Below are 15,944 nucleotides of genomic sequence, written 5' to 3'. Positions count from 1 at the left end.
CTTGAACTCCCGTATTTTAATTTACAATTGAGTTTTTAATTATGGTTTCTTTTTCTTCTTCTTCTTCTCTTATTCTATTTTTGTTTACTCGCTACACCATGAACTAATTCCATTAAGGACTATGGCGTAGCGGGTTTAGGATTCGGTGATGAATATGATTTAATATATTGAAGTTCAATTTTCGTTCTCTATCACTTTGCTTAGTTCAAATTTGTTTTAATGTTTGATCGAGATTAGCTACCTTGTTCATGATTTTGTACTTCAAGTTGATGCTTGAGAAAGATTAGGTTGTTAGTGTTTTGGTTTGAATTACTATAATGCACTCCTAGGCTAGAGATAGCTAGATTGTCATAGAATCGTGTGAATGCTCTTAATATCAATGCATGTTTTTGTTAAGGATTGAGATCGAGAGAAGATTTTCCAAATTTTGACATAGGTTGTTAGATGCTCGAGAGAGATTTAGCAATAGTATTTTGTGAGTGTGATTAGCAAAGATTAGAGTGTTGATTATTGATTGTGCGTAAAACTCGTGTATCCAAACCGTTGAATAAACTCATGAAGCCTTGGTCCTTAGTGTGACGACCTGACTTTTCGGACCGTCTTACTTATCTTACTTTTTAAAACTTCAGAAAATTTGAGATAAATTTTTTTTTAAAACATAACTTAAAATATCAAGTTTGAAAACTCATAACCTAAAAAAATAAATTTTCATTTAAAACTTGATGAACGAAAACAACCAAAAAGTCGAAGTTGCATAATGGAAATATAAAACCAACAAAATACCATCGTAAAATAAATACCATAAATAAAGTCGTAACCTTTAACAGAATTGAAAAACATAACTTAAACCATGAACAATAAAACCTTGGGTTTGGATTATTGAAAAACTTAAACCAAAGCGGAATTCTTTTATTTTCGAAAACGGCAACCATAACCCAACCCTCTCGCTATCGCCGTCGCTGATCCACCCTCCTCACTTGTTCATATGTTGTTTACCTACAACACGGACGTATATACATAGAGTGAGCTAACGCTCAGCGAGAATAACTATAACTCACAAAACATAAGCAATAAAATAAAAATGCATGAACCGGTTATTAGTATTTTAAATTTAACCGTGACATGAGATACCCTATTAAAAGTCTATCGTGTTTTAGTTCGGGAGTCCCCTAGAGTAGCCGTACCGATTTCAGTGTACACTTTGGTAACGAACCATGGGGATGCGACCTCCCATAGAATGCCCCGTCACATACATAAACATATGAGGAACTCTCTATGTGAGCCCGTAGTTCGGCTCGATAAATTCCTCTAGTTACCTCCGTAGTTCGAGGCGGTACGACTCTCTTGCTTACTTAACTTATTACTCGTGTTTATTACGTTAAAAGCATGAGCGACATAAGATAAAAACATACATGATAACATAGCTAGAAAGATAAGACGTGTTATAGATATTCTAATACACAGCATAAGATAATAACACAAACTCACATATCGTCATATCATATCATACCAAGCACATTCCGAACAAACACACACACAAAAATTCACACAATACATAAATACTTCATATCACATAATACTTAGTATATTTTTAACTAATCCGTGTTGCAGTGAGATTATTCTCACCTTCGTTTCGGAAATTTCGACCGTTGGTCGAGGACGGCTCGGGATAACTAGACGGGTCGGAAAAGCTACGCGACTCGGAACCTAATCGATGGGAAAAAAATTATTAAGCTACTGTTGAAGAAGTTCTAAAGACAACTCAGGTTCTGGAAATTTTCAAAAACGACTTTCAAAGTGAAATTAGCAAAATACCCTTGGCTATTAGGGTTTCGGTGAAAAAATTAAAACTCTGAGAAAACTTTTGTAAAAATTCCAGTAGGTATAAAACATAATTTGGATCACTTTTTGTAAAGGCATCACGGCCAAAATAATTTTTTAACTATTTATTAAAAATAAAAGAAGTGCTAAAATCTAACTTTAAAATTTTTTTCAAAAACTGTCTGCGTACCGTTTTGAAAATAATCAGAAAATATTATGTATTCAATAAAAATATTTTTCGATTAAAGGGTTAGATAGAAGACATTTAAAGCTAACTTTTCCAAAAAGAATCAACACAAAAACAAATTTGTTGAATCGCGTTTAAAGTCTGAAAATCGGGAATATGTCTCAGGTTTGTGCGCCGATTTAAAAATAATCGTAAAATATTCTGTATTTTATAAAAATATTTTTCGATTGCAGATTTTGATAGAAGACACTTAAAACTAACGTTTCCAAAAAGAATCAACGCAAAAACAATTTTTTTGAAACCAGCACAAGCGTTTTAAGAAACCGTTTTAAGGGAATCCGAACCAGAGAGAAAAAAAAGCATACCTAATTGGAGCTACGAATTTTTCAAACCAAAAGAGTGATGGGGACAGAGAGCAGAGAAGAAGCGTTAAAAGAAGAGGAGGGGGTGTTTAAATATGACTTAAATAAACCCTAAAAGCCCATACCTTAAAAACCCAAACCCTAATCCTATTTCTAATATTAATATATTAATTGTTATTATTATTATTATTATAACCTAACACTACACGCTGATCACATTCAGTAACCTTTATATAAATATATATATATATATATATATATTACGTTAACTTTAATTTCTTATAATATATATATATATATATATAAAGTATATATAATAACTTATTTATAATATATAACTTTTAAATATTATATAACTTATATATATTATATCCATATTTTATAATCTAAAGAGTATATTAAATTCAAAAACACTCAAAAGAACACATAAAAATAAAACTTCAAAAACTACCACATAAATAAATCATTTACTACTACTTTATTAAAAAAACTAACGTAACTCGAACACAAAATTTTTAGCTTTTTAATTCAGCTAAAAAAAATTGGGATTTCACACTTAGCTTCTCTTTCTGCTTATAACCGTTATTTTAGTGTTTTGTTATTTCATTGCTTTAGAATTTGTCAACAATTTGTGACATCTTTCCATCTCCCCCTTAAGTTCAATTCGTGCTAGTTGAGTTGTTTGTTAATTAAGCGTTTTCCTCGTGGGATCGACACTCGTACTTAATTTACTATATTACTTGAGCGACACGTGCACTTGCGTGCGTAAAATTCGCAACATTTTCCGATCTTGTCCAGGATGCCCGAGATGTACATTTGATCCAAGTTTCAACGGTGTCGTCCGAGTCCCCATTTAGTTGCTCGGGTCGCATCATTGATGATCGAAAGCTGAATTTGAAGCCCGAAATGGTTGATGCATCACCGTTTACAAAGATTGGTGCCAACACAAACATCGTTCTCAAGAAACATTTGTGAACATTGATCTTGTTAATAATTTTGATATAAACTTTCAAAACATGATTATTAACGAAATGTAGTCTTATTGTAATGTTTTACTCGTACTCTTGTTGTAATGTTTTTACTCTTTTTTTAACTAATAAAGATGAAATTCATTTTACATATTAGTACATTCATTTAAAATTTTTACATTTGAGTCTCTTTTATTTACCATTTAAATTTGGTTTATTTTTATTTTTATTTAATTGCTTAATAGAAATTAACGGAAATGTTAATTTTCATTAAGTCTAACGGAAATTCAACTTCCGCTAAGCAATAAAAGATATCAAATTGCCACTTCTAATAAGCAATTAAGGGCACTTTATTAGAAGAAAAAAAATTAGCCAAATAAACCACCGAAAGTCTAAGAATTGCTAAATAGCCAACCTTTTGTAAAAAAATTTGTAAATAGCCACCTCAACTTATTTACTGCACTAAAAAAACAAAATTATACCAAAAAACATTCTCGCATATTTTGAGTTTTTTTTGTCTTTTTGAGTTCCGTAAATAAATTGAGGTATTTATTTATAAAAAATCTTTAAAAGATTATTGTTATACAAACGCTATAAGTCAAATGACTATATAGTTAAAAAACCCTTATTAGAATGACACTTCCATTACGTGACTACTCCATGGTAAGTAGGGTTCGTTTGTTTGTATTTTTTTTTTAATCCAAAAGAAAACATCCGTGGTTAGCGTTATTGAGCATAGAGACATGCGCATAAATGTGTAGTAAAATCTCTATATATTTTCCCTATGTAATTAAATAGTAATAAGAGATTGTTGACCTCCACAAATATGAGTCCTGGTCCCTCGCACAAGTCCCAAGTAATTACTATTTCAAAAAAAAAAATCCCAAGTAATTACATACAATCATTTATATATGACTCATTCTATATTTATGTTCCTCATGAGTCATGATCAATACACCATCTCTCATTAGTTTCACAATGCACGTCATACATACATAATACATGACTGCTCTTCCATAACTTTACTTTGCCCTAAAACCAGTGACGGATCTAGAAAAACTTATCAGGAGGTTCAAATTTGAAAAAAAAAATCAGGGGGGGCCAATTTGAAAAAAAAAAATCTTAAGTGGGGCTAATTTGTAAATTTTTAGGGCAATTTTTAATTTTTTTTTTAAAATGGCTAAAAATGTCAAAAAAAAAATTGAGGGGGGTCATGTGACCCCCCTGGGCCCTATATATGTGTGTGTGTGTGTGTGTGTGTGTGTGTGTGTGTGTGTGTGTGTGTGTGTGTGTGTGTAAACCTGGCTTGGCGGGAGATACCACGACTCCTGCTCCCGCCAAGCTCGAACTCCCGTTACTTGGCCAAACGGGACGGTAACGGGAGTCCCGCCTAACGGGATTCGGACCCTGTTAGGCGTAAAAAAATTATATTAAAAAAAATGATTTAAATGAATTTGAATAATTATATACAATGACTTAATTGAAAAGATTTTAAAGTAAATGGGTAGAAAAGAATAATAAAGAAGAATGTGAAATTAAAAATGGGTCTCCTAAAAAACCTCAACGACCCCTAAAAAGGTGCGACGGTGAGGAAAAAGAGCACCACTTTCCTCGTTAATTATTTGAAAAATCATCCCGGACAAGGGCCGGGATACCCCTTAGTTATACAAGTTAGTCTAACCATTGATGTTTACATTTGCGAAATCAACTTCAAAATCATCAAGAATATCGAAGCACATGAATGTTTCTTGTGCTCGATTTCTATGTTGAATCCAATCCTTACCACACGTCAATGCTTCGACCATCTCCGGTTTCAAGCTACATCTTCTATCGTCGATGATGCGGCCCGCGCTACTAAAAGCCGCCTCAGATGACACGGTTGAAACAGAGATAGTGATGATGTCTTGTGTCATAGATGACAAAACTGGGAACTCATCGCATTCTGTCTCCACCAAACCAATAGGTCGATGGCTTCGTCATCCGGTTTGACTCACTCGTTCCGATCGTACTCTTGGATCTCCGGATGCGACCGTGCGTCGGCTGGGCTCGACCTCGTCTGACTTGTCCCAGCTTCTTGTTGTTGAGGCGATGAGCTATAAGCAGGGGCGTTGACGAAGACATTCGTGTATTGGTGTCTTCTTGGATACTGCATCTGTGATGAGATGCTTGTGCTCGATATTGCGGTAGGAGTTTCGCCTCGTATACCCTGAAAAGATCATAAAAAGCTTGCACGATCCTCGCGAGATCAAGTGCAACGTAATCTTGGTCCTCGAAATGGTTTTTAATGTACTTAAATTTTTTTTTAAACCACCAATTTTACATCGGCAGTCTAGAATGGCTCCAAAACCGTATAATAATGGAACTTTTCCAGCCCCCCAATATTTTAAAAACTTGGCTTTCATTGCTTGAATACAATCTTCAAAAATTGTTTCGTTTTTATATTTATCAAAATGCACAACAATTGCGGTCATAGTATGAAGACCGAGAAAAGAAGTAGGAGTGTAAATAGCAGAGAGATAACAAGTTTCTTTGTAAAAAAATTCAGTGATAGCGTCATCGCCATGTTCACTGTTAATGTAAGAAACAATAACATTAACATAATGCTCGGATAAAAAGTTGGTCAACATGAGAAAAGTAGAATTCAACCTAATTTTGTTTTCTATGTGAAAGGTGCGCTCTTGGAGACCGTTGTGTCTAAGGCGTCTCTTAAACTCGTCTACTCTAGAGGTTGAACTATTTATCCAACTAATGTAATTCCTAATCTTGTTGATCGAAAAATCATAACTAGCGGCTCCAGCTTGAACTATAAGGTTTATGATATGGGTAGCACATCGTTGATGCAAAAGGGTATCGTCACAATGAAGTTTCTCTTTTAACTCTCTAATCATGACGTTGTTGCTTGTTGCATTATCTAAGGTTACAGATATAATCCTATTGGTCAAACCCCACTCAGCTATAACACTAACTATGATGTCTAAGATGTTTTGACTAGTGTGATAACCTTCTATCCTCCTAAAGTCTATGATACCTTTGTTGAGGTTCCAATCGTCGTCTATATTATGGACTACAACACTCATGAAATCCATCTTTGATTGATCAGTCCAGATATCCGATGTTAAGGCTACGTTATACCTACCAGATGATATTGTGTCTTTCATTTGTTCATTTTCTCCTAAAAACCATTTTATGTTATCGGATCTCAAGACTTTCCTAGACATTATTTGAACGTTTGGAATTATAGAACTCATGAATCTAACGAAGCCTCGAGATTCGATATGACTAAAAGATTGATCGGTGGAAACAAAATATACTACTAAAACACGTCTAAAGTTTACAGGATCGATGTGACTTACCTGGCTTGACGAGGCTCCAGATTACGTCCCCTGGCAGTGCATGTGATGACTCCACAATAGCGACGTCCCGACTCTTGTGTTGTGAGCGCTGAAGATTTTGCCACAACTGTGACATTTTCCGACTTTTTCGTCGTTCGCAATCACCTCTTCAAAGAAAGTCCACATAACGGACCTAGCACGACGTCGTGGTGGTTGTTGTTGTTGAGGTGGTTGTTGTTGTTGTTGTTGAGCACCTTCATGTTGTTGTTGTTGTTGTTGTTGTTGTCGTGCTCGTCGTTGTCGTCGTTGTTGTGTCTCATCTTGTTGTTCACGTTGTTGAGGTCGTGGAACTTGACTTCGACGTTGAGGTGGTGGTGGTGGTAGGTCTTCTTCTTCCTCCTCCTCCTCTTCTTCATTTGAATTTTGGGTTTCATCGTCATCTTTTTCTTCATTTGGATTTTGGGATTCACGCATATGTTGCTCGAATTCTTGAAATGCTTCATAAGCCACTTCGGATGGCGGAATTTGAGCTTGATAGGCTTGCTCGGGATCCATTTGAGGGCAGTATGGCACTTGGGTGTTTGGAATTTCGGTGAATTCCGAATGGCCGAAAGTAGGAGCAACATAATTTGGATCGAAAGAGTATTGAGTGTTTAGGTCGGGGGCGTTTTGAGACAAGTGCAACCAATTTTCTTCAAAACGGTGCATTCGTTCACCTCGGGAAGCTCTTCCCCTACGACCTCCTCGGTTGTGGGATGAGTATGCCATGAAAAAACTGAAAGCGGTAAAGAGTATTAGAGATTAAAATCGAGAGAATTTGAGAGTATTTGAGATTGAGATTGAGAGAATTTGAGAGAGTTTGAGAGAAATGTGTGAATAAAATGAATGAATTGAAAGGGGGGAGGGGGGTATTTATAGATTTTAGAAATGAATGGGTAAAAAAAAAAAAAAAAACCAAGAATAGCCATCAACGGGAAAAAAAGGCTATTTTTTTGGGCCGTTGGATCTTTGATCCAACGGCCGAAATTTAAAAAAAAAAAACGGCCGGGACTAACGGGATCACCGTATCCCGTTAGCCCCCTTAACGGGACTCCCGTCCCGTCCCGGTCTCAGTAACAGGAGTCCCGGTCCCGTTACTATTCATAATGGTAGCGGGGATCCCGTCCCGTCCCGCTACCGTTAAGCCACGTTTATTTTTATTTTTTTTTTTTGTAACTTTATTTGGAACTTGGATCTACATAGGATTCTGTAACGGTTCAAAGAACATTATCGAATATTTAACATTAGAATTACAAGCCAAAATAAAATACAAGACTGCTAATTGTATTTCTGTTTAGTAAAGAGTCTTTTTTTTTTTTTTTTTTTTTATCGGATTTTAGTAAATAGTCTTCCTGAAAATATAATGGACCCACAAAATCGATCACACAGTCTTGTGCCACCTCACCGTATCACTCGGTACACTGCCAATCAGAAACATATTTTCGCCGTCGGATCGATTTACTTTACCCTTTGCCCTTTTTGCGGCTTGTACCGTTAGATGGACGCTATCAAAGAGAATCTTCCGATTTAACCACGCGCATGGTTAGAGAAATTGTTGACACTCGCGTTTGTAGGAAACCACGTGGAGGAAACGATTGAGCACCGCTTTTTTCGCTCAGTATTCTTCGGCGTGTCGGTCACGAGTTCTTACAGAGATTTGAGCGCTGCGCGTGTGAGTGCTCCTAGCAATTCGTAAGTGATTTTATTTTGGTAGAAAATGAGGTCATTTTAGTACATAAAAATATATCACATCGGGATGATTTTAAGTTTTCACACATTTTCCCTCTACCGCAAGTTTGTTCAGTGATAAAGGGGTCACTGAATAAATTTGCTTTTTTCGTTATAACGCAATAATGATAATTTGTCAAACCGTGAAAAAATTATATATTCATTTGGTCATTAATATTGGTGTTTATTGAATCGGGTTTGAGAGCTTATAGTTTTATGACATACCAAATTCTTCATCTTCGATTTAAATTTGTAAGCCTACATGTCACATGATTTATTGCTCTCCCAAATACTTTATGATGGATGGCTCTATAAGGTTGGAGTTGGAGTGTTTGTTTTTATATATATATATATATATGCAAATTATATACTTGATCATTTTTTACGCTAACGATTGAGCTTTATTTTCAATAGCACTAAATATATCTTTTGGGACACCAACGTTGATTCACGTGACTATCCATGCGTGTAAATGAAAATAAAGAGTGCTCTAATTTTATGGGAATGTAAAAAATTCCAATTGCAAGTATTTGATTTGAATTTTTTTACTTACTTTTTTTCTTAAGATATTGGAAAAATTAGGGATGACTTATAATGTAAAGGTATATTTATTATTATTTTTATATTAATCAAATTTTCATAATTAACTTTAATAACAAGCGACGATCACCATATCTTATGTATATAAGATTTGATATATACTTTCCTTAAAATTATATGAGCAGCTACATGACAGATGATATGAAAAATAAATTTTGAGAGGCAAAAATTCAAACTTGCATGAACAGCTACATGTCAGATGATTTGAAAAATAAATTTTGAGAGGCAAAAATTCAAAAAAAGATCACCTTAAGTTCTAAATTGAGGACTAAAATTTTCAGTGTGATGCTGTTGATTTCTTTACGAGTTTTATACCCAAAATAGAACCACATATAATAAAAAGAATTAATAAATTATTTTTTTAATGTTTAGAATTTTTTATTTTGCAATTATATATTTCGCTTTATCTCTTTATTTTATATATATGGTTGCTATTAATTGATAATTTATTTGTCTCAATCAAAAAAATCACATAGGTTGCTTAATCCCCTAAAAAATGATCTTATCTGATTTTGAAAACCTTCTCTCTTCATATTGTTTAGTGATATTCATCTTACTTTCTTATCTTATATATGGTTTTTTTAGTGGTTGCTTACGGAACAAATTTATTTTGGTATTATTTTTCTCGAAGAGATTTTTTTCCCACTTTATAATAATTTACTCTACGTAGTACCCCCCTCAAGAATTTAGGGTAAAATAAAAGTTGAGAAATATGGGCTAGCTATACTTTCTCATATTTATAGTTTTTTTACCACTATCCCTATAATTAAGGACCCAAGATTCTAGCGTCAATCTAAAAGCGCGTGTGAATTTTGAGCAGCTTTAGCTTTTACCGACTCTTCCTAAAGAATAAAATAAATAAATTCACATAGTTAACTATTTTCATATAGTTAAAAAAAACATTTTGATAAGAGCACCGTTGGCAATATTCGTGAACATTTATTAATTGTCATCTTTTTTTCTCCTTTTGTCGGTATAACTCACGAGCTCTACTACCAAGACACCGTGTGGAATTTTTCCATCATCAAAACCGGCTTTGACAATTTCGTAAGTCAACCCCTTAAAAAAAACCACTTACCATTTTCCTCAAACCACCCAAGCAAAAAGCCAAAAGACATTACTCGCAAAAAGGAAAAAAAAATAAAAAAAAATAAAGCTTATGGCATTTTATTTGCATAGAGATGCCAGCCACAACACCCTTTTCACACACAAATCTCTCTCTCTAAAAACCCACTTCTTCTTCTCGCTCTCTTTCTCTCTCATAATAGACTTTTTTATTATATTATAATAGAAACCCACTTTCTCTCTCCATATATACATGTTGTATATATTATTCTTTTGCCACTCATTACATCCTTATCTCTCTCTCTCTCTCTCTCTCTAAAATTACCAAAAGTCAGCGCCTTCTTTTGTCCCTCATCTCTCTCCCTTGTCGGAAGGAAAGAACTAAACCGGTCATCATGGACGACGATTGGGGTCTCAACGCCGTCGTAAGAGGCTGCTCGGCCTCTCTATCCGGCACCGGAGCCGCCGCGCCGTCTCTCTCCGCCGTGACAACCACCGCTTACGTGGCAGACTTTGACTTTCAATCCTACAACAGCAATCAGAACAGCGGCAGCAACAACAATACACCGTTTCTCTTCGCTCCTTCTTCTTCGTCTTCCTCTTCATCTTCTTCCCCATCGTTTGGGAAGAGCCAGAATAGTCAAACCAGCGGTGGCGGTGTTGGTCAACTCTTCTCTCTCTCATCAGATCCCATCGCGACGAGACCACGGAGGAATAGCCATATCAGCAACAATAACAGAGTCGTGGTTGAAGATCTTCACGAGCTGTACAAGCCATTCTTTATCCCAATTACAAAACCAGAGGCTAATAATAGTTCTTCACAAATATCTTCCTTCACCACCACAACCACCATTTTAAACGACCAAATGAGACCGTTAAAGCCGCTACACAACAACATCACTCCCTTAGCCAAAAACTCCCACGCTGGTTCTGTTTCTTCTTCTACCGCTCCAAGATCCAAAAAAAGGTTTTTTTTTTTTCTGCAGTTTTTAATTTCTCTTGTTGGGCATGGAAAATATTATATCTTTGGAAAAACCCATGTCGTGGAATTTTCGCTCATGTCTTGAATTTTGTATTTAAAAAAAAAAAAAAAAAACAGGAAGAATCAGATGAAAAAAGTGTGTCAAGTACCAGCTGAGAGTCTCTCTTCAGACATATGGGCTTGGCGTAAATATGGCCAAAAACCCATCAAAGGCTCTCCTTATCCAAGGTACTTCTTTATTTTCCCTTCACCATTTCCAATTTTGCTTGGCTTCTTTATCTTTTTCTCCAAAACTTTGATTCTTTTCTTCTATATAAAAAATACTAGTCCTTAATATATCAAATCTGCTTTTTAATTTTACAAAATGAAAAACCCTTGTCTGATTTTTTTTTAAATCGTCAAATTCGCAAGGCTTTAATTTTTTTTTTTCTTTTCAAAACTTGGAGGATCGTCTATTATGAAAGAAAAAAAAATATTTTGTTATCGGTCCTTAAAGTTTACAAGATGATAAACCCTTTTTCTTAATTTCTTTTTTATTTCAAAAAATTATTTATTAATTTTTTGGGCTGGCGAAAAAAAAAACAGGGGATATTATAGATGTAGTAGCTCAAAGGGATGTTTGGCCCGAAAACAAGTGGAGCGAAACAGATCCGACCCAGCAATGTTCATAGTCACTTACACTTCAGAGCACAACCACCCAGCTCCGACTCACCGCAACTCGCTCGCCGGGTCAACTCGCCAGAAACCCTCCCTCGACCCCTCGAAGCCTCTCGAAGAGTCTTCTATCAAACCCTCTTCGTCTCCGGCAACTTCCTCGCCGGACGACGATCTGGCGGCGGCGCTGAGCGGCTCGGCCACGGAGAGCAAAGACGGTCCGGAGAGCTCTACGATGGTGATGGATGACGAAGAGGAGGACGAGTTTGGGGTCTCTGACATGGCCGTGAGCGACGATTTCTTCGTTGGGCTCGAGGGGCTTGGATCTCCAGTCACCGGAGATTTTGCGTCCGATGGTTTACCGGTGAGTTTCGGTCTTCCTTGGTCGGCGGGAAGCGCCGCCGCGGCTGCCGGAGGGAGATGAGAGTTTTTGTCGTTTTCTCGGCGGTTTGACCGAGAAACGACGTGATGGTTTTGTCGTTTTTCTTGCTTCTGGTGGGGGGTAATTTGGTAATTTGACAGAAAGAGTTTTAGTGAAATTATTGAAAAAAAAAGAAAGTGACAAAAATGGGTTTAGTGAGGTATTATTAGAAAAGAGGGATGACGTTGTAGAGATGTAATTAGTCATTTGATGGTTCTTTTTTATTTAATTTATTTTTGGCTTTAATGAAGTAAAGACAAAAGGTAGTGAGAGAACTTATAGTTTTTTTTTTCTTGGTTAAGAACGATTGACCATTTTGGTGGTTTTTTTAATAATGGTCATATTCCATTGATCATGTGTATTAACCTCCGTAGTCCGTAAGTAATAAAATGCTTGAGTTTGTGCTTATATTAGATATGTGAAATTAACAATATGAGTATGTGACAAACAGTTATTAGCTTTAATTAAAAATTGGTTGGGAATTTTTTTGGAGATGATTTTTTGCCTATTTGGTGATTTTGTTATTCCCTTCCCTTGGTTGAGAAAGGAATGGAATTTTGACTATTTTAAGGGATACATTGAAAGGGATTTGGCATGCTCTGAAGTCTCGGTTTGTGAATTGTGAAGATTCAATTTCCCATTTATTTATCTATGTTTAATGCTATGACTGTAGTTTCTGTATAAAATAACCACAGAAGAGTTACTGCGAAAATAACAACTCTGAAGATGTTTCAGTACGTTCTTTGTGGTATTTGATGCAACAAATCTTTATTTCTGTACACTTTGTTACTCCCATATTAGAAAATGATTTTGGAAAGGATAAATTTTAAAATTTTACAGTTCGTTTAAAAAATGAATTCCTTCACGTGATGCTCGGGAAGAGCATCTTTTCTTTCTTTTTTTTTCTTCTTTTTATAGCCATAGTATAAAATATAAATACAACATATACTGTGTGGAAGCTAGCTAGTAGGTAAATTAAATATTATCTGAGATATCTATTTATTTCATTTTCCGAATATTACCAGTATTAGTTTAGATGAATGAAATCTCATCAAATTACAATTTTGGTATTTTTATTGTTTTTAATGGAAAATTTTAACTTTGGTGCAATATCAGTTGTCTTGCCAACCCTATCCGAAGACTCCATCCAATATGAACAATGACATATATTTTGCAGGTTTTTAGTTGGATTCCACTAATATCTAATTTTTCGTTCTATTTTTTGTTTTAGGAAATTTAGAATACAAATGCAGGGTGTTTTTTATTTTATTTTTATTATTTTTTTTAAGTGTATAGCAGTAGGACAAACATATTTGTTCACTTCATAAACACGGCATAGATATATAATTTTATCTATGCCGTGTTTATGAAAGTATGAAGTGTGTAGAACACATTATCTATATACATTTCTTTTTATTAGGGACTATTTTCATAGTTTTTAGAAATATAAAAAAAAAACATTAGATCTATCTATTTACATTACTATTATTAGTATGTTAATACTCTAAAAAAAATTATTGAGTCAAATATTACCCTTTAATGATTTTTTATTTACTCTTTCGGAAAATATTATTCATAAAAACAATCAGAGAAAAATAATTTTATTTATAGTGATATAAAATGATAAATATGATATTTCTAAAAGGATGATGTAGCTAAATAGCCGATTTAAAGTTATGAATTTGCAAAATAGTCAAGGTTTGTCTTAAATGAGTGAAATAGTCAAAATGTGCAGCAATCTGGTTTAAAAAAAAATTTGACCACAAGATTAATTTTTTTTAAAGTGATAAATTGCTTATAATAAACGTCAATAATTTTAATCTTTCCTATCATAAAAATTTTGAAAACGTAAGTTTGACTACTTTGCTGAAAAATTGAAACTTTGACTATTTTACTAATCAATAAGTTTCAAATGACTATTTTGTACAATTTTTCCTTTCTAAAAATCATAGTAATAGTCCCCCATTTAGATTATGCACAATAAATACATATTACAATATCCGTTAAATGAGATTACTAAATAAATATAAATATTTACTATCTATGAATGATCTAAAAGACTAATTGAGATACAAATGTACTATCACAAATTATAGATGATCATGCTCAACTTAGAATTGGAAAGTATTTTGTACGTTTTACTCGAATGCTTGATATGAATATAGATATATGATTTTTTTTTTTTTTTGAGAAGTGGTACTATTGGTCAAAATTACATGATATATTAACAGTGCAAAGCGTATATGACACTATTACGTGATATATGATTTTTTTTTTTGAGAAGTGGTACTATTAGTCAAAATTACGTGATATATTAACAGTGTAAAGCGTATATGACACTATTGGCCAATATTACATAATTTAGGATAAATTTTATAAAAAATTAGCAAAATAGTCAACTTAAACGTTTAGGTTTAGCAAAATAGTCAACGTTTCGTAAATATTAGGTAAATAGCCACTGCATTTTATTTACAAACGTATTTTTACAAAAATGCTCATAAATAAGTTCAAAAATTTCTTGGTATTAATGGGTATTTTTGTAAATATACGCTTGTAAATAAACGTAAATAAAATTTTGTGGCTATTTACCTAAGATTTACAAAACGTTGGTTATTTTACAAAAACAAACATTTAAATTGGCTATATATCTAATAGACTCTAAATTTTAAGGGGATATGCATTTCTGCAGTCTATGGAGTTTGAACTCATGACTTCTCAATCGAAGTATGTGTGAAATTACCACTAGACTAAATTAGTTACCAAACACTCAAAAACAAAATTATATAGATATATGATTTTGAGCGCTTATTTTAATATAAATGATGACAGAGTCGGATGAAGTATAATAGTATAAGCCGCCCTAATTTTTGTTTCATACCATTAATAGCAAACCCCATCTCTTAATAACTTCAAACGGCTTTAATGGAGTCAAGTTGATGATTATAAAATAAAATAAGAAAACAAATATTAATTGAGTCAAATAGCCATCACACCAACATGTTTCCAACACTGCACGATATTAATTCCTCTCAAGTATATAAATATACATATATAGTTCTATTGGTTATAGGAATAACGAAATATATACATTAGCCGGTCATTAGTAAATCATCCATATGTATGTTTGAATCTATTTCCAAAGAAATTTGTATTTGGCGCTTAACAAATCAAATGAAATGGTTTTGTGAAAGGCTTTCAAATTAGCCCAAAAAATGGTGGTAATGGTGCTCTTTCCAGTTTCCTCTACCGCTCTTCTCACGAACGAATGACAGAGATTTTATCGAGACTTTTTATTAAAAAAAAAAAGAAATAAATAAAACAGGCTATTTACCACTAGTAGCTTATATGATAATATCAGTTTGAAAAAATTATCTATTCTATCTCAGAATTGTCAGAGGTTATTTTTTTTTTATTTTTTTTTAGGAAACGTGGTCGGTGCCACGAAATATCATAAAAGCCCTCACGTATGGCGGAGGAAAACCGTGGTTACAAAGATAAGAATAAAACAGGAACCGACGGTAATGAAAACACAAATAAATTCAAACAAAAAGGGCCCTAGGAGGCCGTGCGGGACCTCAACTCGCGATCATCGGCCTTAATGGCCTCCTCCGAACAAGACGGGACTGAACCCAGCCAGGTCGAAGACGAGTGATGGTTAACCGCATAGCGCGCTAGATTATGCGCTGCAACATTACAAAGACGAGAAATATGCATAATGCTAAAAACCTCCAGCTCCCTCACCTCCCTGAAGATGCGGTACAAGATCGTCCAAAGCTCTGTCGCAG

The 15,944-nt window shown here is 34.3% G+C and overlaps 1 protein-coding gene across 1 annotated transcript; it reads left to right on the top strand.

Moving 5' to 3' along the window:
- Window positions 1-10,375: 10,375 nt before the first annotated feature.
- Window positions 10,376-12,567, top strand: WRKY22 (WRKY family transcription factor). The gene is made up of 3 exons (XM_089613153.1): window positions 10,376-11,069; window positions 11,202-11,312; window positions 11,670-12,567. Exons 1-3 carry the CDS (start codon window positions 10,498-10,500, stop codon window positions 12,160-12,162), a joined length of 1,176 nt encoding a protein of 391 aa, XP_089469279.1. The 5' UTR covers window positions 10,376-10,497; the 3' UTR covers window positions 12,163-12,567.
- The last annotated feature ends 3,377 nt before the right edge of the window (window positions 12,568-15,944 follow it).

The sequence above is a fragment of the Urtica dioica genome, chromosome 4 (assembly GCF_054948205.1).
Source record: "Urtica dioica subsp. dioica isolate 48M chromosome 4, U.dioica_male_clone48M_v1_H2, whole genome shotgun sequence".
NCBI lineage: Eukaryota > Viridiplantae > Streptophyta > Magnoliopsida > Rosales > Urticaceae > Urtica > Urtica dioica.
This window is presented reverse-complemented; position numbering and strand designations above follow the sequence as displayed.